This window comes from Seriola aureovittata, chromosome 11 (assembly GCF_021018895.1).
Source record: "Seriola aureovittata isolate HTS-2021-v1 ecotype China chromosome 11, ASM2101889v1, whole genome shotgun sequence".
NCBI classification, from domain to species: domain Eukaryota; kingdom Metazoa; phylum Chordata; class Actinopteri; order Carangiformes; family Carangidae; genus Seriola; species Seriola aureovittata.
The window spans coordinates 25,771,190-25,792,856 of record NC_079374.1 but is presented as its reverse complement, the minus strand read 5'-3'; the positions used below and the strand labels follow the sequence as shown (position 1 = coordinate 25,792,856).

The window sequence follows — 21,667 nt, the reverse complement described above, 5'->3', positions numbered from 1 at the left end:
CTAATTTCACATAGTTGGTACAAATCAAATTCTGTCACACATGAAAGGATGGACAAGTGCCAAAACCTCATTGTTTCATTTCAGCAGATCAGAATTTTTAAAAAATCAAGTCATCACAGTTTCATAGGTGATATACTGTTGCAAATGTTTGTGATGGAGTTCCAGTGTTGTCCAAAAACTATTAAATGCACATCAATGAGCCACATCATTGAACTTTCTGACATGTGTCTTCATTACCACGAACACACACAAGTTAAGTCATAAATACTCTCCAGCACAAAAAATGTGTATTAATACATGATGGAAAATAGTCCCTAACAAATGTTCTATTTAGTCCTGTTTGAATAACATTTGCTAAAACTTAAGGTGCCCAGTTTTTTTGGAAATGACTGAGCCTTTTTAAAAATAAAATGATATACATGTATTTGTGACCTGTTTTTAAACCCGCAGTAATTATCTGTCTGCGTCAGTGTGAGGCTCTTTTTCTCTTTGCTTGGGTCAGGTTGGCGAGGGTTGAATCTTATTGTCATGGCTGTCTTCTTTGGATCCTCAAAGGTTCACTTGACTCACTCGAACATCCTACAGCATGTAGGCAGCCCATGCAGCAGTCCGTCGTCTATACAGAGATCCGGTGCCGGATGAAAGGAGTGCAGCAGCACGTCAGACTGCTGCATGACACCGTAGTCCCATCTTGGGTCCAGTCCACACAGCTGAGGCAGCTGAGGCTGAGGCAATGTCCTGCCACTGCCGTCCCTGCCGTTAGCTTAACATTCCTTCAGGGCTGCTACAACAAGCTAACTGTTGCATTGGCTAACACAAGTAGATAGCTAATGCTTTAAAACGTAAATCTGAAAAAAGGCCTATATGAAATGTAATTTTTTAGTGATGTACTGAAAAGTAGTTCACCATTTGTTATAATTTCTTTTCTAATGCTGCTCCAAAATGAATCTATCACTTTACTGCCTGTTTGTCACACTAACATATGATACAGTGTTAGAGAACTGCAGATGAAATTTGAAAATTATCAGTGGACCAGTGCAATGTCAATATTGTATTGTGGTTGTTGATTGGTTAGAGAGGAACTCCTCATTTAATATGTTTTAAATAAAATTGATATGAGAGCCTTGCCCTAATTTATGCTAAGACATTTTAATGTCAGAATGTTCTGAAGATCTGTGGCTTCTGAAAAATTGATCCAATATTTATTTCAGTGACTTTTGGGTGAAAGAGTCGGTCATAATCTTTGATCACGTTCCCTTCTCCCATTGGAGGGAACAGACCTGCTGCTGGTTTCCTAAAGGGGCGGGGAGGTGGAGAAACCCACAGTTACAGGAAATGATTGTAAGTGCGCTGTCTCCTTTCTCAACTGTCTCTGCTCTTGCCTCTCAAAAATAGAGGAGGGACAACCTCCTCTGCCTCAGTGGACTAGCCTCCTCTGGATATATTAAACACTAAAAAATGAAAATATTCTTCTGAATGAAAATGTTTTTCTGTCTCAGACATAAATGAACAACAGTGCCACTGGGATTTGCTCTTGCAGCATTTTAAATGTCCATTGCACCTTGAACATGCCTCATTTGATAATCCCTTTAACAATGTAAACAAGAGCACATGAAAACCAAGTGCTCTCATTTTACACCATCTTACAAATCTGTGGTCACTAAATAAGTCATCAGGTTATGATTATGTTATCTTATACCAGCTGTCACTCCCTCCAGGGAACACTATGATTCGCTGTTACTGGTCACACAAAATAAACACACATTCATATTACAACAAACTACAAATGTGTAAATATAAACATACACGACGACATATAAATAAATAAACAAACCTCGCTGCCTGCACATGACCAATAGGGAATGAATGGACCAAAAATAAATCTTAAAAACAGGCAGTGTTTCACCTTTACCTTAAACTTCAACAGAGTACAAAACTAGCTTTCTGTCAACTTCACGTGTTCCTCCCAAGGAAACTGTTACTACTTAAGGTGTTTCTGTGAAACACAGGCGCAAACATTTCCTACGTCCTGAATAGAGCCAATACAAATAAAAGAAAATTCTTGAAAATAATTCACATAAATATTGTGTGAAAAAAAAAACATCAAATGACAACATAAATATATTTCAACCATTCTTTGACCTTGAACAACCATATAGGACGTTTTTTCAACCCTCTGCTACAACCCATAGGAGTGTCTCCCGAAACAGCAGGCTATACCGACAGCAACATACCTACGTTTGTCGCCATGGTTACTATAATAACGGTCATGGCTTGGTTATGTTTAGGAAAAGATGATGATTAGGGTTAAAATAAGTACTTCCTCAACATTACACGGTCTTTGTTGTCATGGTTACAATATAAACTGCTACTTTCACATGGGAATCGAACGCCGCTCTCCTGTGTCATATTCATCCATCCACCACAACTTCTTCCTGACGTGGACTTTGTCTCTCTTTATACTACATTACTGCACTTTTCCCCTATTTCCTGTCATAAGTACTACGACAACTAGATGTTTCCTAGCAACAAAACCTAACTATGGGTCATAATAATCTGCTGCATAGACGACCTAAGGGTTTGTTTTATATACTACCGTATATTCTATTTTGTGCAAATAAATATCAATCTGGTGCTAAATCAAATAAAATTTAAAAATTAAAAATATTATTAGATGCCTATATTTTCATATTCATGTACATACATTATTATACACCATTCAACACAGTTGTTTCTGTTTTTCTAGTCATTAAATTAAATATTCTATTCCTCCATAGATGACTACCATACATGTATTTTGTTCATAGCTGCATCTTTATAAAAGGACTGAAGAAAACACACTCACCACTGGGCTTTTAGTGTACCTTAGGTACAGTGCTAAAGTCCTCCTGATATCTGGGCTTTTAGCACTTCAAAGTGTCAAAACCTCCCATTTTAGGTGACAAAGCATTATCACACGTCTAATCTCCGGCTACATGCGTAGGGGTGACTAAGAGCATCGTTTTGACTGACAGCAGCATAGTCCTGCTAAATGCTCATATAGCCAACATACACCACACAGCTGCACATCTATTCTGAGCCAACCATCACCCTCGACAGATCTGAATGTGCATCAGAGAACACTGATCCAAACATCAAGCTCTATTGCAAAAGCATTTAGGTGTCTACTTATACTAAATCCATTGCTATCATCCTACACTTATGCGTAATCATTCTGCTGTATATCCAGGAAACCACCCATTATATTCTGCAGCAGTCTGGCAGTTTTGGTCTTGAAGCAGGCTCCTCCTGACTCCATAGACTCCTGAGAACGTCAGACGTGGACTAAACAAAGTCATATCAATCTGTTGTAATCACTGTACCACACACTTCTCTGATGTATGAACAAAAATACTGTTGTTGTAGCGTTAGTTGTCATAAACATTGTACTGCACTGGGAATTTTTGCCACACTGACACCTTGACTATTGTGTTTAAAGTTCCTCAACACCAGCAGCCTCTGTATCAGAAGTGTGATGGTCTATTGTTAAAAAAAAAAACCCTTTTGACAAATACAATTTCCCTCACTGGCCTCATTAACTTCTTTTTGCTGTTTATTTCTTTCCAGCCAGCAAGAAGCTTTTGTTAATAATACAGAGGACGTTGGACGGTAGTGTTGGTCTGTCCGATGACTGGTCAGTCCACCACAGGCTGAAATATCTAACTATGCTAACTCTCTCTCTCTCTGTACTGACAAGGCTTCAGGTTTATTTAGCCCCGCCCCCCGCCCCGAAAGTTGACAGGATTGGTTCCTTAGGTTTGTGACGTATGAAACTCTGGCTGTGTGAATCTTTTCTTATGAGACTGTCATTGGTTCACTGCAGTTTAAAGTGGAAACACTCAGTCATGGTGCTGATGATTATTTCACTCATCACATGTCTTGTATTATATAAAAACATCATATGGACATTAACAAGGTTAACAACACTTGATAGTCATCAGAGGGGTCTTTGAGGTTACGTTAGGGAAAGATCGTGGTTTCAGTTAAAATATATTGAACATGTTGTGAACTTTTCCTGCCTTAGCCAGGTGCCGCTAGAGCTCAGCACAGCCTCAGAGCCAGTGCTAAATGTTGGCTCAGCAGCCCTATGAGTGGACGACAGGCAGATCTGATCAGTTTTTCAAAGAGTGTTATATACACACACACAAACACACACACACACACACACACTCGACACTTACTATCGTCATAAAGGACATGATTTTCCACAAAATCTGATGTAATTTCAGGAGCAATTCTATTATGTACAGAGCACCACCATCAACAGCATCTTAATCCCCTGCAATGACTGATCATACTTAAAAAAAGAAAAAACATTTAGAGCTTGCATTCTACTCTTTTATCTTATTATTCTAACCAAAAAGTAAAACAAACCTAACCAGTAATCAGAATAATATGTGCATTTTCCACGGTAATATAAGCCTTGTTGATGAATCCATCACCAGGGTACGAAAGCCACTGACTGTCAGTCCTGATGGAGACGTCATATGAACTGGCAGCAGTGCAGAGCCCCTGAGAGTAAAAGCTGTTCACTGTGCTCAGTGAAAACCCTGCTTTGTGCTGAATCAAAAAGCCCTTGCTGATTGTCCTATTCTCCTCTGGCTGCGTATCTCTGTGACAGCGGTTCCAGGAGCCAGACCCTCGCCGCCATTGCACTTCCCAAACGCGAAAAAACCCACATCCCCCCTCTCATTTCTGTCCATTAGCAATCCAGAGGGGGAGGCTTTGCTGAAAACAAATAACAACAAACAAAAGACCAAAGTGGGGCGAGGAATGCGGAAGGGGGTGCAGAGGGAGAACTTCTGTGTGAAATAATTGCGAGGAACAATTTCAAACAGATGTCTGTTTGGACTTGGCCCTGGGCTCGTGTCCCCGTTAAATATAGTGATTTGATTGGAAAACAAGCATGTGAGATGGGCTGGCGGCCAGCCGCACCATTCGGGGGCTCTCTAATGACCCCCAAGGGTTGAGGGGTCGTCGGAGTAAAAGCAGATCAGAGAGGATGTGGGGCCGGCGGCCAGGACAGGGCCCATAAATCTAGCCCATTCTCAGAGGAAGCTATCTTTTTTCACTTCACCATCAGAATTAAAATACAATCACAATCGTAACATTGTGCTCCCATCAGTGTGCAAAGGTTATAATTCAAAGCGTGCAAACAGAGATGGGAGGTTGGGTTGGGTGGCAGTGGACTTTTGGGAGGAAGGTCAGCAGGGTCGTGTATTTTAGGCTCGATGAGAACTGCTGCTTGGGGGTTGTGGGAAACTGTCCTATAGACCTATATATTCAAATCTATGACTTAGCTGAATACGCTTGACAATATTTGTAAGTGTGACCGTGCAATCATTTGGCTCGCAAAAAAAAATGAGTCACAAAAAATGTTTTTGCCAATCTGCTAAATCCAGTTTATGATCACTGCACTAATGTATCATAAATGGGACGGATTATTGCAGTGGGAACAGCATTTGTGAAGGCAAAATCTCTGATGGCACAGCTGAGCGTGAGTTTTTCTTCCAATTTTCAGCCGGCTCAGTTTTGCACAGATGTGTTCGTGTAGGATGGACAGCTGCACTTTATGGCAGAGTGGCGCAAGATGATCAGGATCATTTTCATCCCCACTGACCACTGAAGGAACACATGTGCTTTTCACTTCATCAAAAATAATAACTTCATCAGGCAGCCAAAGAAAGAGAGAAAGAGTAATGAGATTTTTCTTTTTTTTTCCTGCAACAAAGGGCTTAGTCAGACTGGACTGACCTGAGACCAGTGTTACACAGCTCTCATACGCTCTCTACAGGGGAGAAAGTATTGTGAAGTGTCACACTCAAACACACAGACCAAATATGTACAGAGTACATGTAAAGTTTATAAGTATAAGAAATTAAATAACTATTAAAGAAATAAAAAATTTAATAATTCTCTAAATGTATATTCACCATATAAAAATAAAAGTAGATGCTGTCTGGTTTGTCAGCTGTTCTAAAATATGGAATAAATTACCCCAAACAGATTTTGTAAAATGTTTGAATAATAACCTCAACGCCATATGATTAAAACCTTTACAAATAAATGGCTACATTAGAAAATAATTACTCACTATGTGGCCATTGTGTCAGGTAAGTATGAAGTTGCCAATATTTTTGTCATTGTCAGCAAATCTCATAAAATAACCAAAATGTGTTTCTCATTACTTTTCAGCTGTTGCAAAACTGCATTTGTTGGGGACTATTTTCAGCTGCGGATGCACTAGTGAGTTTTTATGGCATCAGGTGTGTGTGTGGGATTAATTCAAAACAAACAACAGCATGCGTGTTCTTGGACAACATGAAGGAACATGTCATTCAGTGCAACAGCTTTTGGACAACAACTGAACTACATGACACAGAGGAATAAGATATATCAGGCTTTGGATCAGTTTTTTGTTATTTATTGATCTTATATATTTTATAAATATTTTTCTCATTTGTTGACAATGAGAAAAGTATCAAGATCCTCATTTCTTAATCAATTAGAACACACTGAGGAGGAAGTGAGATCCCTGCTTACATCTGATCTCAGAACAGCATTCTGTCCCATAAATAATCTGATACCTGTTTGCATTCATCATGTAATGTACTGCCCTCTTGTGGTGGCAGCAGGATAGTGACCCTGAAAGATTCACTTCCACCGTTTTCTTTATTGTTTGTGTTATTTTCATGGGTGTACCCGCGTCCCATTGATAAGGGCAGGAGCCTGTCAAGCTGACAGGGGGGTTTGCATGCACATTGCACATTGAGGATAATCCTAGGATCTTTGACAGGTGATCAACCATAGCCAAAGTCTGCTTATCAAGCTGTCCTTGACTCAGCCTCTACTGTTCTGAGGTCAGTTATGATATTGCACGCATTACATGCATGCGCAGACGTGTGGAAACTAAACTTGCGCACTGAATAAGAAGCAGCTCCAGCAAGTAAAAAAGCTAATTACATTGATTCATCATCTCTGGAAGATCTGCAGTAACTTTGAGAAGTTTGAGACAGAATATTTTTATTACAGGGTTAGAGCAGCACCTTTCAGGAATAGCTCAGTATGTATGTTGTGTGCGTAGCAGGCGAGAGATAGAGGGGTGAAGCTGGACACTGATGTTTTTCGAACATGACTGACAGTGGAGGAGTTGGGTACGATCTATCACATTTTCAAAATAAAAGAGAAGTAATTCCACTGACTAAAAGCTTCAGAGTAAGAGTACTTCATAGAAATGTAATTTTAAAAAAGTGATTTTTCTGTATTTTTGCTCTGTATTTGATATGTTTACTTTCAGCTCATAAGAATAATCATAACAGTTATTCAGCCAGGAAAGAGAAAGGTAAAGGTGTCCAAGCAGAGAGCAGCGAAATGCAGGAGAGAGACTTTCAGCAAAGGAGAGACAGGCTTCTACTGTTGCTTCTACTACTACTGCTACAGTCACGAAGAGGTATGTTTTACTCTAGTCCATATTTTTGGCTGCTATCTGTAAAAGTCATCGTACGCCATTGCTCTTATTGATTCCTTCATGGGGCTTCACTGTAATTCACAAACTGACTAGATTTCAGCTGGACCTGAAACATTCATCTTTCACATATTTTCTAATAAAATTAACTTGTTGTGATGTTGTGTTGGAGAAACAGTGATATGACACAGTAACATACTTGCTTTTACTTGGCATGACTATGTAGTAGGTCTCTTCTCTGATAGGGATGAGCAGGCGCATGATGTTTCACTCAGTCACTTGGACTTTGACGTCTTTGTGAAAGGCGCAGGTTTCACTTTTGTGTAGGTGGCAGCAAATCACAGTCAGACAGTTCTGACATAGCATTAGACATCTAATTGCACCTCTATTTTATTTCTCACTGACCAATGACAATCTCTAAATGTGTAACAGTTATGAAAAGTAACAATTCAGTTGACTTGTATGCATTTCAGATTAGCAATTGAGTACTGAAAGGCACGTCTTCTCGTGAATCTAGTTTGGTTCACACAGCTCCCTTTCACCACAATATGCTATAGAAAGGACACACTTGTCACCAGAATGACCTTTTGACCCCGTAAAGATGACCTCCTGAGGATTGCTTTCAGCCATATGTTGCAGTGCCACATATACTTAAGGCTAACATCTGACTCAGCCCATCTTGACTGATAAGGCAGAGAGACAGAAACACTGTATGCTGATGACCACATGAGCTTGTTTTAGCCATTTTATGATCCTATCAAACTAAGGTGTAGTGAGGACTTCACAGAGGAAATGTCATGGAGATACTTGCTGTCTTGTGCTGTATACCATGGCTTTCAAAGACCAGGCCTCCTGAAAACGAGAACATGCACTCAGATGATCCAGAAAGCAACATACATATTCAGTAACAGTTACTTCAACTCGCTTATCATCATGACTTGCATGATCTACACCATCTGCAGCACTTCTACAGGAGTTTGGTCAACCCTGTTGACCATTCAAGCCAGAAGTCAGACTGTCCATCATCCAGGTAGGAGAGAGTTCTTCTGTGTGGTGACCAAGTGACTCTCTATTGCCTTCCACAGGGCCACACCATCATCATCCACCCTCGAGTTCTCTTACAACCGCCAATAGTCTTTTGCTGTTATGCACCTTAAATTCTAAAGGATATTCTAAAATTTATTAGCAATCTATGAATGGCTTTATACATTTCAACCTTAGGTGTGTACATAAAATTTTGTTTTCAAGTTATCAACCTATAATGCTCATAGAATAATTATGTGATGTTCATTTAAATATCGTCACCTTCCTAAAATAATGGCCTAAGTCATGTTTTGACAAAAATGTTTTTTTTGCCTAAATCACCCCCTCATGATGCTGGCCACCTCTGGTAAAATCGCCTGAATCCTCAGTTGAGGGGAACATGCAATTCTACCCCCGGTTGTATAATGGCCTATGTCAAAAGTGTGACTCTTTTGTTGAGTTTTTTGTGTTTCCTGAAAAACCTGAAAAAATGACTTAGGCCATTATTTTAAGAGGGTGTCGATATGTTATACAAAATGATCCACTGCATTAAAAGTGTGTAATGTAGGAGATTGTTTGATTATTGGAATGGATTTCAGATATGAATTCAGGTTTGCTTTAACATGATTTTTCTGAAACGTAACCAGCTATTTTGTTGTTCTTGGACACTGGAGCAGAAAACACAACTATATATTGCATCTCTTAAGTTGTATTATGGGCCGTCATAGAACCCTTGGGTTATTTGTAAGGCAGAGTCTGTCATTTTCTGAGCTTGTGGCGCCCTCTCATGTATCATACAGGACATAAGAAGTACTGCAGTTATTCCAAAGACATGTGTCTTTATGTTCCTTTTATGCTCCTGCAGGAGGAAATAGCATTTCAACAAAATGGAAAAGTTTAGTACAAAGCACTCTGGTTAATGATTTTAAGGATAGGGTCATATTTGATAAACAGGTGAGCAGGTGGATCTGAGAACATAAGAATGTCTGGCTACATTTGGTGGGCGGGTGGAGTATTGCAGGAATCAATCAATTGGACTGGTTAGTGTATGTGTATGTGCATGGTTAAGTACATTTGAAATAAATGCTTATATAGTGAGGATACAGAATATTTATTCGTAAGTAATGGCATTGCAACACTAAATGTTCATCTCCGTTTTTCATGGAATGCAAAAGAAAATGCTGTTGAACAAATTCAAATACATAAAAATCAAAAATAATCTAATACATAATAACAAAAGATAAAAGTCATAGTATAGCACAGATACGTTCATGAATAACCACACACAAATTCTAATAATTCAACATGAAGGCTAAAAGATAATACAATGTAATGTTTTGCAACATTTTAAATAGATATTAAACTGCATAATTTTAATTCAAAATTATTACATTATTATATTAACATTTATGATGATTTAATTTCATGGAACAATATTAAATTGGTACATAACATATGTAATCAATTAATGCAGAGACAAAAGGCAATTGTTGAATTTCTTGTCATATCTTAGATCATATCATTATGGAAACATTTCATTTTTCCGGAAAAAAAAAAAAATTCTATTTACAGCAAGTTGTGAGCTACAGTACAAATTTTAATTATGAGACATTTTTAAGAGGTTTGATTTTAAGGTTATACTTGACAAATGTTTTCCTTTACAAAAACAATATGGTATCAATGATGTAAGAGCCACACAAAAAATGCGTTAAAGAATCAAATTAAACAAGCAACTCAGCCTTGTATACCTTGAAAAGTGATTTAGCCAGTAATGTGGATCTGTTTTACTCAAAGTACTAATCAGTACCAATACTGATACTTATGGAACTGTGTGCTTTTAAGACTTAGTTAATGTCAAGTGCTAGAGGGCCTTTCATCGAGAAGCCAATGAAGAAAGACACTTTTGACCCATCAGCACGCCAGCTAAGCTGACTTCGAAACATTGGAGTGACTTCGACCTTCAGATCTGGGATATAAGTATCTGCCAGGATCAGGTTGTTCTTCACCTCGCCTGTAACTCTGCTAAGGAGCTCCTCCACCTTCTTCTCCTTCCATATTCTGCCATTTTCCCACATGGAGGTAAACTGCTCTGATGTTCTGATGCACCTTTTGATTTCCCTGAGGGGCACTAGTCGCTCATAGCCCTGCTTCTTCCCCAAGAAGAAATGGACAATGGGTCTCTTTCCATTGTACATTTCCCTCATCTCTGTATGATAAGAGGTCTTCATCTGTGAGATGTACTTCCCCAGACGTGTGCATGGTGGAAGGCCCGGCTGTGGCCACAACAGCACAACTGTGATGAAGTACAGTGGTAATACCTCATTTATTTGAATTTGCTCATGCAAAACTTTGTGAAGGAGCTCAGTAAGTTTATGGTATGGCTGAAGGTTTTGTGATTGTAGTTTGGTACAACTCAACACAACATTCACATAGATGAAGTTGATTCTCTCCTTCACAGATGGGCGATGATCACAAACACACAAATACGCATGCTGTCTGGCGATCTTCTCCATTATTTCCATTGAGATGTCATTTGAGAGATAATTCAGTATCCCAGAGTACGAATCAGCTTTTTGCATCTCGAGGAATTGTCTTACCTCGTGTAGTTTGAGCATGACAGGTATGGTTTTGCTCTTCCAAAGAGCTGCAGAATCTGTCCTGCAGAAAAGCTTGGCATACTCTCTGAAGCATCTGCAAAGCTCATTCTGGGCTACTTGTTCTCGACTGTCTTTCATTCCAAATCTGGAACCCAAGTTCACATAAAAGTTGTCGAGGAGGACGAAGTTCCTTTTCATTCTGTATTTGAGGTTGTAAAGTACATCCTCAAAATCTCTGAGAATGTTGTAGTAGGGTTTGTGTTTGTTGTACCATTTATCATATTTTTCTAGGTTCTGAAGTGTAATACCTTCAGAGAGAATCTGACTCATGATGTCATGACGGACATTGTCCTTTGAGAATATCGGGGTCTTTGCCAGCACTTCAATGACAAGTACTCCAACCTGAATTTCTCCCAGGCACCCTGATGTATTGAAAGGGCAGTTGTCCATCTTGATTTTTAATCGCTGAATTGACTCCTTCTTTGCGAGACTCTGTGTTTCCTTGAATGCATCTATTGCTGACTGAGCCATTTTGAGAAACATGTTCAAGTTTTGTGGACTAATAGGCTCTTCCTTGGAGTTTGCAATGGCATTCTTAAGCTCATGCTTGATAACTTGTGCTGATGTGTCTGCAATATATGAGCTGTCTGTGGAAAGATCTTTTGCTTTCCCTGCCCAAACTTTTGCCTCTGGGAAATCTCTCTTTTTTAAGTAATAATACCGGGCTAATAACTGAGAGACAATGGCATCTTTCTCAAATCTCTTTGATGCATTCATCAGCACGACCTCTTCCATACCAGGAGTTTCTTTTGCAATGTCTTGAATGAGTGGAGAGAAATGAGATTCCTCCACCAATGAATAATGTCTCTTCACCAAAATGTGGTGAACATCTTGCAGGAGTTTTTCTTTGCCTTGTGTACATTCATACAGCTTGTTTGTGGTCAGAAGAATGTCGGTGATATCAGCTTTGCTCATGTTGTGTGTTGTTGCAAGTTCCTGCAAACATTGCCTTGCGATACTTGAATGAATCACTTTCACAGCTTTGAATTCTACCTTACTCTCGACTGAACAGCTGTCAATTAAGGTGGAAAATTTCCCGAATCCTTCTTCCACTTTGATAGTTCCACAATATGGTTTTGGTTGAAGACCAAGATATTCCTCACACAGAGAGACAGAGAGAGAGGCACGCTTGCAGTATGCATCCAACAGAACTAAAACAGCCAGGAGTTGTGCATGTTTCTGATTCCTGTTGAAGCTCTTCAGAGTGTTGTGTACAACACCCTGAATATACTCTGGCTTAAAGTTCTTCTTCATGATCATGAAACCATAGAACGTTTCAGCATTCTTATGTGTTTTCTCTATTTCTACAAGCTTTTCCTCAAACAGTTTCTGCTCTGTCTCAGAGAGATCATTTCCAATGTATACAGTGTCTTCAGATTGTTCAATCATCCCAGAGAACTCTGACCTCATGCAGTTCAGGAGGAACACCTGTGGAGACTTAGACTGAATGTTTTTCTTCTCACATTCGTTTTCAATGAGCTGCTGCAAGTCAAATACTTTTTCCATATCATCAAAGTCATCTATCATCAGCATAACAGGGACCCGTGGTAATTGCTCCTTATGGACATACGTTAAAAGTTTGACCACTTGATTTGCTACTTCAGCCAAGTCTGCGTTGTTGTCTTTAAGGATGGCACAACGGAATCTGTCCCTGAGAGCCCATAAAGTATGCATGGCCAAAGTTGTTCCACCACAACCAGGTACATGGAGGAGGTTGAACAACACGCAGGCTTTTCTCAGGGAGCACAAATCTTTTATGACAGTGTTCATGATGTAGTCAAACATGTCTCGTTTGATGAATGGTGTGGATCCAGGCTGCTCTGAAAAATAGAAATTCCACCATGACACTTTGCCTCCTCTGTAGAAGTTCTCCTCTTTGACAATTTTGTCCTCGTTTCCACCTTCACATTGGTTCACACACAGAACCTCTAAGGTGTTCAGGCTACGCTCCACTTTCTTTTCAAGAAGCACTCTGCTTCCCTGACCACAGGGTAGGAAACGGATGGATCTTCGGTTTTTTGACAAAAGACTAAGGATAGTGCCATTGACTTCAGCAAAACTGAGCTCAAATATACATCTACCAGAGATGTTGATTCCGCACCTAGCCTCGATTAGGTCTTTCCAGGAGGTAAATGCATTTTCGTTATCACATATACAAAGGATCTGGTCTGTGCCTCTGAGCTCCTGACAAAATGTACTGAAGGTCTCAACAAGTGGGTCGATCTTCTCACTCACCGTTGACCAAAGTAAGAAAATGACGAGGAATCTCTTGTTTGGAAGCACATCTTTCCTACACAAGAAAGAAATCACATCTCGAACCGAGGCTCCCTTGTCCATCAACCACTGGTCTATGTCTGAGGGTGCCTCATTCTCAATACCGCCATTGCAGCATACCCAGCTGGTGTTTCGAGTTAATTTCAAATTGTTTGCGATGTCCTCAATTGGTCCTGTGATTTTATACTGTGCTGGTAAATGGACACTTACTGGACTCTGCTGTTCGAAGTGACACTCTAATCCATCTTTAGCTGTTTCTGGATCAAAGTCCAAAACTGCTGTTGGATTGAGTTCTACAAGAAACCCTAGTGATTCAAACTGGCTTGAATGTGCTTTGTTAGTTGCTATCACATAACGCTCAAAGTGTGACTTATCTAAAGAGAGCGAACCACCAGTTATCATATGACTTAATCTTGAGCCTTGAGTACTGGTTTTTATCACACTGAGGTGTTTCTCTTCAGCTTGTTTTCGGAGCTGTGATCGTTGTTGCATGTTGTCAACAAACTTGTTGTACTCCTCCATAGGTTTGGCAGACGTGGTTGGTGCTAGGAGATCGCTGCTGCTACCACCATCTCGGACATAGAACTGTTTTGATTGATTTGTTTCAGTTTTGGCTGTTTCTTTGTCTTTTGCTTTTTTCTTCACTTTTTTTGTGTTGTTGAACGTGTGGTAGATCTTTTCTTCACAGATTGTAGAGTCAGGAACTATGTCCACTTCTATCACACATTTGTCAGACGATGTCTGATTCTTATTGAGAACCCCAACAAATCGAACAGGTCTGATGCATCTTTGAGCTGCTGCTTTGTGTTTGTACTCAAAACAATCATCAATGGCAGGTCGTAATGCCTTTTCATAAGCCTCTTTGTCCTTAACAACGACTCCCAACACTTGACCGTGAGTGAAGTTTGGCTCATCCCCTATTCCAAAATGTATCGTGCCATTGGTGCGGCTATTCATGCAGGCAGCTGCGAAGCGAATAACCTCATCAGTGAATTTGATCATTTTAAATTCATCTGGTGTATTGTTAAAACCTTTATACTCATGGCAGGGTTCAATCAAGTCTGAGGCACCTGATTCTGTAATATCAAGAATGCTGCTCTCCATGTATCTGTATGTATCATGGTACCTACAAAATGGATAAGGCTTGCATGGTCTCCCAGGCTGAAATGTAGAGCTTTTTGGCCCCTCTTTCTTTAATTTCACTACCTCATCTCTGGCATGGATGATAAGTTTTGCTGATCCATAAGTCACACCCATTTTGTTTAAGTCTGTTGTATCCAAAAGCAAAAGACTACGCCAACTTATGTTTTGCTTTAACAGTATTTCAGCATCCGTATCATCCACATCATCCAACTTGAGAGCCCATTCTCTCACATGATGTTTAGTCCAGTCCTTCATGTCAGGTGGCAGATCCTCCTCTTGAGTCTAAAATAAAATCTGCTGTTAGTTTTCTGCATTTTCACCCATATTGATGCATAGTTAATTATTTATTGATCACATTTAGCATTGCATTGCAGGTGTGTTAATGCACAATGACTTGAACCGTTAAATGCATAGGAAGTGAACAAATTCCAAAATTATGTTAGTTTGATACCTTTATCTTTAAGAACATTTGGAACCAACGTAAAACATATTTTATAGTGGTTGACAGTTTAGATATTCAGCATTTTGGGGAAAGATTCTACAATTCCATTTAACTGTTATTTACCTTCATTTCGCCTTGATCCATCATAACAACATTGATTTCTTCTTCACCACGATAACTTCTTCACTGATGCTACAGAAATAATTTAAAGAAAGAAAGATTTATTTAGCATTAGATGACTAGACACAATACTGGTAGAAACATACATCGTCATAGATTTCAGACTTACCTTCATTGTTCCGAGTCACCCATGACACCTTGCTCACCGTTCTCAAATCTTGACGATTAATGCTGCAAAAGAAAATACACTTATTAATATTGATGTACAAAAGAAATATTTCAGCATATTTCAAAAGGGCTGGGCGAATCAATGTGCTTCCACAGCTCTTTAAAGAAATTTAGTCTCGGAGATGAATGGGAAACAATGGCACACTCTGCTTGTGCGTAACAGGCAGAGCGCCTGGGGCAGGCAGACTGCACCATTGACTTAAGACCCAGTTTTTGTTGGTCAATCGTGTAATCACTTTCCAAGTGTATTTTCTATTTAAACAACATGGGCGCTGGACAGGAAAATGACAATTGTGTCGGTCTGAAATAGTAAAGACACTTGCATTGTGCTTTGCGCCCGGTGTAAGATGGGCCCTTGGTATTGAACCTCAGTACTTTAACCAATAAATCTATCTGTTGCGTTGGACATCAAGAAATCAGCAAATTGCTATACATCTTTGGTTTTTGTCATTTTCAGTTACATACATTAGTATTTACTCCATTCTATTGACTAGATGCTAGGTCCAGAGCCTTAGTACTACTGACCACACTGGCTTATTGACAGAGTTTTCTGTGTCTCGGTCACAAGCTGTCAGTGGTAATTTCTACAGGTTATCAACCTCAACAGGGCAGGTGTTGCATAATATGAGCTCACCTGAGGGAGAGTAAACTAGTAACTAAACTAAATGACCTGAATTCAATGCCAAGCTCCTTGCATGAGTATTGTCATGAAGAGGACTGGACATGAAGCTGGCCTGACCTTACAGGAATGCAGCAGCGAAGGAGCAGAGCAACATAAGGCCCACATCTTTTCTTGTGTGATAACAAAGGCAACCGATACATATACTTGATAGAATAGTTGAATGTACCACAGACTACATTAACTTCTGTATGGACACTGGAAAGCAGTGGACAGTCCTTGCTGGTATTACAAACAACAAACCCTGGCTCAGCAGTAACATCAAGACCCTCCTCAAGCAGTAAAAGGAAGCCTTCAGGGATGCTCAGGTGTGTGCAACATGAACTGAAGAGGAGATTAAAGCAGGCACAGGAGGACTACAAAAAGAAAGTAGAGAGGAAGCTGCAGCACAACAACACCAGAGTGGTGTGGAAGGGGATGAAGACCCTGGAGCGGCAGCTTCTCCACCTTCTGAAGCCTCAGGTTGAACATGCACTAGACCCCCTACAGTTCACCTACAAAGAACATATTGGTGTGGATGATGCCGTCCTTTACATGATCCACCGGGTCCATTCTTACTAGATGAGCCAGGTGGTTACATGAGGATTATGTTCTTTGATTTTTCAAGTGCATTTAACACCATCCAACCCCCCATTCTTAAAGACAAGCTGGAAGGGATGGGGGTGGATCCCTGCTTCACGTCCTGGATTGTGGATTACCTGACAAGACGACCACAGTATGTCAGGCTGGGTAACTGGGTAACATACAGTGGGGTCTAAAAGTCTGAGATCCCTTACCCAGAGGTGGAAACCTTTTACCAGTACTACCTGTACAAAACATGAAAAGCTCCCACTCTATCTGGTTTATGGCTGTAATATATATTCATCAGGTATCTGGAGAAGCATCATGTCAGTTCCAAATATATACATAATATGTTATCCCAATGATCCAGTCAGAGGACCACAGAAATCCAACTGGGGAAAAAAAACAGGGCTAAGCCCCTTGACACACCCAACATTACATTCAACGTTAAAAGAACATTAACATGGCACAGTGGGTTGAGCTGGCGCCCCATATGTAGAGGCTACATGTCCTCGCTGCAGTCGGCTCCAGTTCGAATCCCGCATCGGACTGCCCTTTACTGCATGTCATTCCCCCTCTCTATGCCTCCCCATTTCCTGTCTCTCTCTACTGTACTATCAAATAAAGGCATAAAAAGCCCAAAAATATACTTAAAAAAAGAACATTAGCATCAATGTTTAAACTGTCAAATAAAGGCCCAGGACTAAGCCCTTTTGCAGCATTTAAGATAAACACAAAGCTTGTGCTACAGAAAATGTGATAAAAATATATGGAACCAACATTAGGGTTGTTCCAGATTAGGCAGAGCGAAGTCCACAGTTCAGAATTTGAATACTCAAAGTACTTCCCAGTTTGTACAACAACTCATGCACAGGCTAAGAGAGACGTGCAATGACAGGAAGGAACTGTGAGAAGTTGAAAACGCATATCCTAACAAAACAACTGTCGATCTAGCAGACACTCTTTTCTGAGTCAAGTAGATCCAGAGGTCAGAGCAGAAACCCAAAACCCTACTTCACAGCCAGCAGATAGTCCTTTGAAAAAAGACTCAATTAGAGGCTACTGGAGGTGATAATGATTGTAAGATTTAATGTGCTGACTCAGAGGGAGTAGCAGCGACTCTTTGTGGGTTTGATGAGATCCCTTTACACAGGCAGTCTCAGGTAAAGAGCCAGAGGAGAGATCCCTCCTGGAGTACACTCTTACACTAATTAAAGGGTTGGCTTCAGCAAGGGAGGTTCAGGAGATTCCTCTAAGTTACATTGTGTTCTAGTGCGCTATGTGAGACCTGCTGCTCATCCAGCCAATCATAATTGAGCAGGCTGTGCTTCCTAAATGCTACCGCCTACATCTATTACACCTGGATAATGAGTCCCTGCTTAGTGGTTACATAGGTGTGAGAAAAAACACACAAAAAAATAATAAATTCAGTTCCAACGGCCCATTATCAGAGATTATGTTCAATGTGTAAGGGGTTAGAAAATGCCAAAAAAAAAAAAAAAAGATAATTAATAATACATCTGACAGTGTTATCCATTCAACATTAGAGCTATATCAATATTGTATCAGATCATCCGAAATTAAAAAGTACAAAAGCAGAAAAAGGAGACAGTAGGTGAGTAAGGGCATTAGTTGTGCTGACAGATAAAATCGTATTTTCATCATCATGGAAATATTAATGTGCAATAAACATTGCAAAAGACTGACAGAAATGCGATGTCCCACTGGGTTTTCAAGGTGAAACCTGAGTCAAATAAACCGGGAAAAAAAAACAAAAACAAAAAAAAAAAAAAACTTGTTTGTGTTTTCTGTTTTGGTGTCGGGCTGCAGGCTCTCACATGCACACAGCACAGAGGCAGTGGAAGAGACCAGTGAGTGAACTAGTCGTAGCTCTGAGTGTCATCACAACCTTTGCGAGTGAAAAAAGCAATTAGCGTCCTTCATCAAATCATCTGTTCAAAAAGCTTTGAACAGGAAGAAAAGCTACGTTTTCAACTTCTCCATCCACCGCGTTTCGTTTTACATGAGCGCAGGGTGCTATGGTTAAGCTGGCACTGCCATTTACACCAGTGTTCTGATTGTTATCACAAGTCACATGTCAGCCAAGAGGAAGTCCTGATGTTTCACAGTATTGCCCAAATGCAACTGGCACTGTAAAAAAATAAATAAATAAATATAGAAAAAAACAAAAGAAGAAGGCTGAGTATGAAGGTTGGTGTGGTTCAAGATAGATCCAAAATAGTGTCACAGTAACTGTGGCAATATTAAATTCAACTCAGTACAGATAGGCTTCCTTATGCATCACCATTAACTTCTGTGTTATCAACAAATACATATTTTCTCTTATGAGGTGTTATGTTATGATAGGAGGTCTTCTGTGTGTGCGTGTGTGGGTGTGGTTGGGGGGGGGGTGCGCGCATTTGGATGTATTTATGTGAGAGAAGGGAGGGGGGCTGCCTATGAAGGGGCTAAAATACAAAATGCAATGGTAGAAGGCGACGCAAAAGTGGGGCGATCCGTGCAGAGTCTCAAAGCAAACCGGACTGAGACCACCTCTCTCGGATCGGACTGACATCACTTGGCTTGTTGAAAAAACTGCTGACTAATCGCTGAGTTCGTGTTGAGGGCTGAAACGGACCCAGTGCGACTGTTGCGTATCAGTAATAATCACCAGTCTGCAACGTTTTCATTCCCTCTGGCATCTGTTATCTCTTCAATCTATCTGTTGCCGCAGTGGGACGCACTGCTGCGTATATGAACTAATCACAATTTGTTCAGTGCGCTCCCTGGTGCGCACCGCGGTTAGAATAAAATCAGGAGGAAGCTTTTTTTCAAATATGCGCAATACACAATTCACAAACAACTTACGTTAACAAACAGACACTTATAACGTTAGATTCTGATAAAGACAGCGTTAAACATTAGGACTGATCGGCTCTGACAGCATGGTATTCTTTTTTAATGCTATGGATGCGAGAGGAATTCATGCAAGTGTCAAAATCAGTAACCTAAAACCAGCAAGACGAACGTAAAAACCTGGATCGAGCAGGCTACAGCGTCATAACTGTGGATATGATGCATTTCAAATGATTCAAACCATGTCTGAAAACACCTTTTCATACAAACGATACAAACTTACCCATCTCTATTCTTCCATCCCGCGCCGTTTATTGTTGAGGTCTTCAAACAGAGCTGATGTCACAGGCTGTTGGAGAAGAGCAAATAAAAGCCACCTCTGTTCTTTGCGCTGGCGGAGAGGACGACAGGAGATCACCGCCGGGGAACGGAAGATATGTTCAGTTGGGCGGTGATTTCGGGAAAAACGAAACCAAAGAAAACGGTGTGTGCATGCGCGTGAGTGCTGGCTTGGCCTGGTTCATTCAAGGAAACGATACCTAAAAACACAGCTTATTGTAATTGTACAGTTGTGTAATTTTGTTCCTGCAGTTTACTGTTAAACCCCCAAATGAACTGTAACTGAAACTACCTTCAGATATGTAGGTAGGTAGATATCTAGATCTAACCACACTATATTTAAAGTGTAGTGTCACAGTAAGTGTGGCAATATTACAATTCAACAAAGTATAATAGGCCTTCTTATGCATCACCATTAACTTCTGTGTTAACAAATTCAACCTCATGAATACAAAAAGGGTGTGTGTGTGTGTGTGTGTGTGTGTGTGTGTGTGTGTGCACACCCTGTTCTGCATCAATTTAACTGCACTGACAAATGAGCCATATATATATTAAAAAGGAGATAAAAGACTATCTGATCTGTTCCATGTGAATAATGGAGTTCGACAAGGCAGAGTTTTCCCATCTAACTCACATTGTCTGATGTACATAGCAGCATACAATGGAACCCTTTTTGGTATCATTGGTTAATACCCAGAGGAAAAGTTTACTGGTCAAAGCTCTTCTACAGCTCGGGCGACACATTTGAGATTCTCAACTCAGCCTCATTTTAGTTTCTATTTTGTCTAAAATGTTTCTCATGTTTCTCCTAAAATTCACTAGGAGAAATAGGTGAGACAGAATAATTAGAGGGAGTCATACTTGAGACTTAAGGGAAATACCTTGCTAATCTCTATTCAGTGTTTTTAATGGCTCCTTTATTTCTCCTTTGGAAAAGAAAATGAGCACTACTGGAGCTACTGTGGAGCAATATGTGAGTCACACACACACACACACACACACCTTACAAATGCTGCAGCAAATAAGAAGTTCCATGTGAGGTTCTCCATCAAATCGTTGCCAGTATACAGACTAAACATCCTGAGGCACTTATAATAATATCAGAAGACTTCAATCATGTTACCCTCTCCTCCCATCTGACCGGATTTATCATTCTAAACAACACAGATCATCCACTTCATAACATCTTAATGGTTCAAAAAAACAACGGTGGTGGACGGCTCCTCTCTCTTCACTGCAGGACGGAGAGATATAGAAGATCTTTGTACCCACAGCCATCAGACTTTATAATTCTATAGCAAATAGCAAATGAGATGACAGACAAATGAATTTCTCTTTTGGAATGAATAAAGTAATCTTAATCTTTATTAAAATTCAAAACAGCAGTACTCAATTGTTAAGTACAATGACTGAGTATTTCGAGTATTTCAAGTAGCTGTAATAACGTTAACAATAAAGTTAACATTTAAAGACAGCAAAAGCTATTCTTACATTGTCATCATTATAAAATCAGTCACTTTTTAGTAAAAATATGTTTTTAAAATAGTAACAATGTCTCTAACAGTGTTTTGAGTTGGTCAGTAAACTAAATGTCCATCTTACACAATATAATATACTTCAACAGTATCCACTTAGCTGTTTCATGCACAAATGTATCTTAGCTGATGTGTTTTATGCAGCGAATCCTGTTCCTTTTCAGCTGGGAAACAAAAGCACAAGCAAGACTCCATGTACGTGCGACTACATGCCGGAACGAAACACACAGGCATCATGTTAACACTAGCTTCAGCAGCTCTGGGTAGCGTGACGTCACTTAGGCAACTCTTGGGTGTGTAGTAACT

The 21,667-nt window shown here is 40.0% G+C and overlaps 1 protein-coding gene across 1 annotated transcript; it reads right to left on the bottom strand.

Annotated features, from left to right (window-relative positions):
* Positions 1–9,622: 9,622 nt before the first annotated feature.
* Positions 9,623–20,035, bottom strand: LOC130177800 (sterile alpha motif domain-containing protein 9-like). Its single transcript, XM_056389755.1, has 4 exons — positions 19,771–20,035; positions 15,333–15,394; positions 15,167–15,235; positions 9,623–14,883 (listed from the first exon to the last, which is right to left on the bottom strand). The coding sequence occupies exons 3-4, from the start codon at positions 15,188–15,190 to the stop codon at positions 10,372–10,374; spliced, it is 4,536 nt and encodes a 1,511-aa protein (XP_056245730.1). The 5' UTR covers positions 15,191–15,235; positions 15,333–15,394; positions 19,771–20,035; the 3' UTR covers positions 9,623–10,371.
* Between the last annotated feature and the right edge of the window lie 1,632 nt (positions 20,036–21,667).

What these genes read in the sequence shown, in the direction of transcription:
- LOC130177800 (XM_056389755.1), bottom strand. Translation starts at nt 15,190, where the DNA reads ATGATGGATCAAGGCGAAATGAAG. An exon ending in TGGATCAAGGCGAAATGAAG is followed by an intron (nt 14,884 to 15,166) that starts GTAAATAACAGT and finishes ATTTTATTTTAG; the next exon opens with ACTCAAGAGGAGGATCTGCC.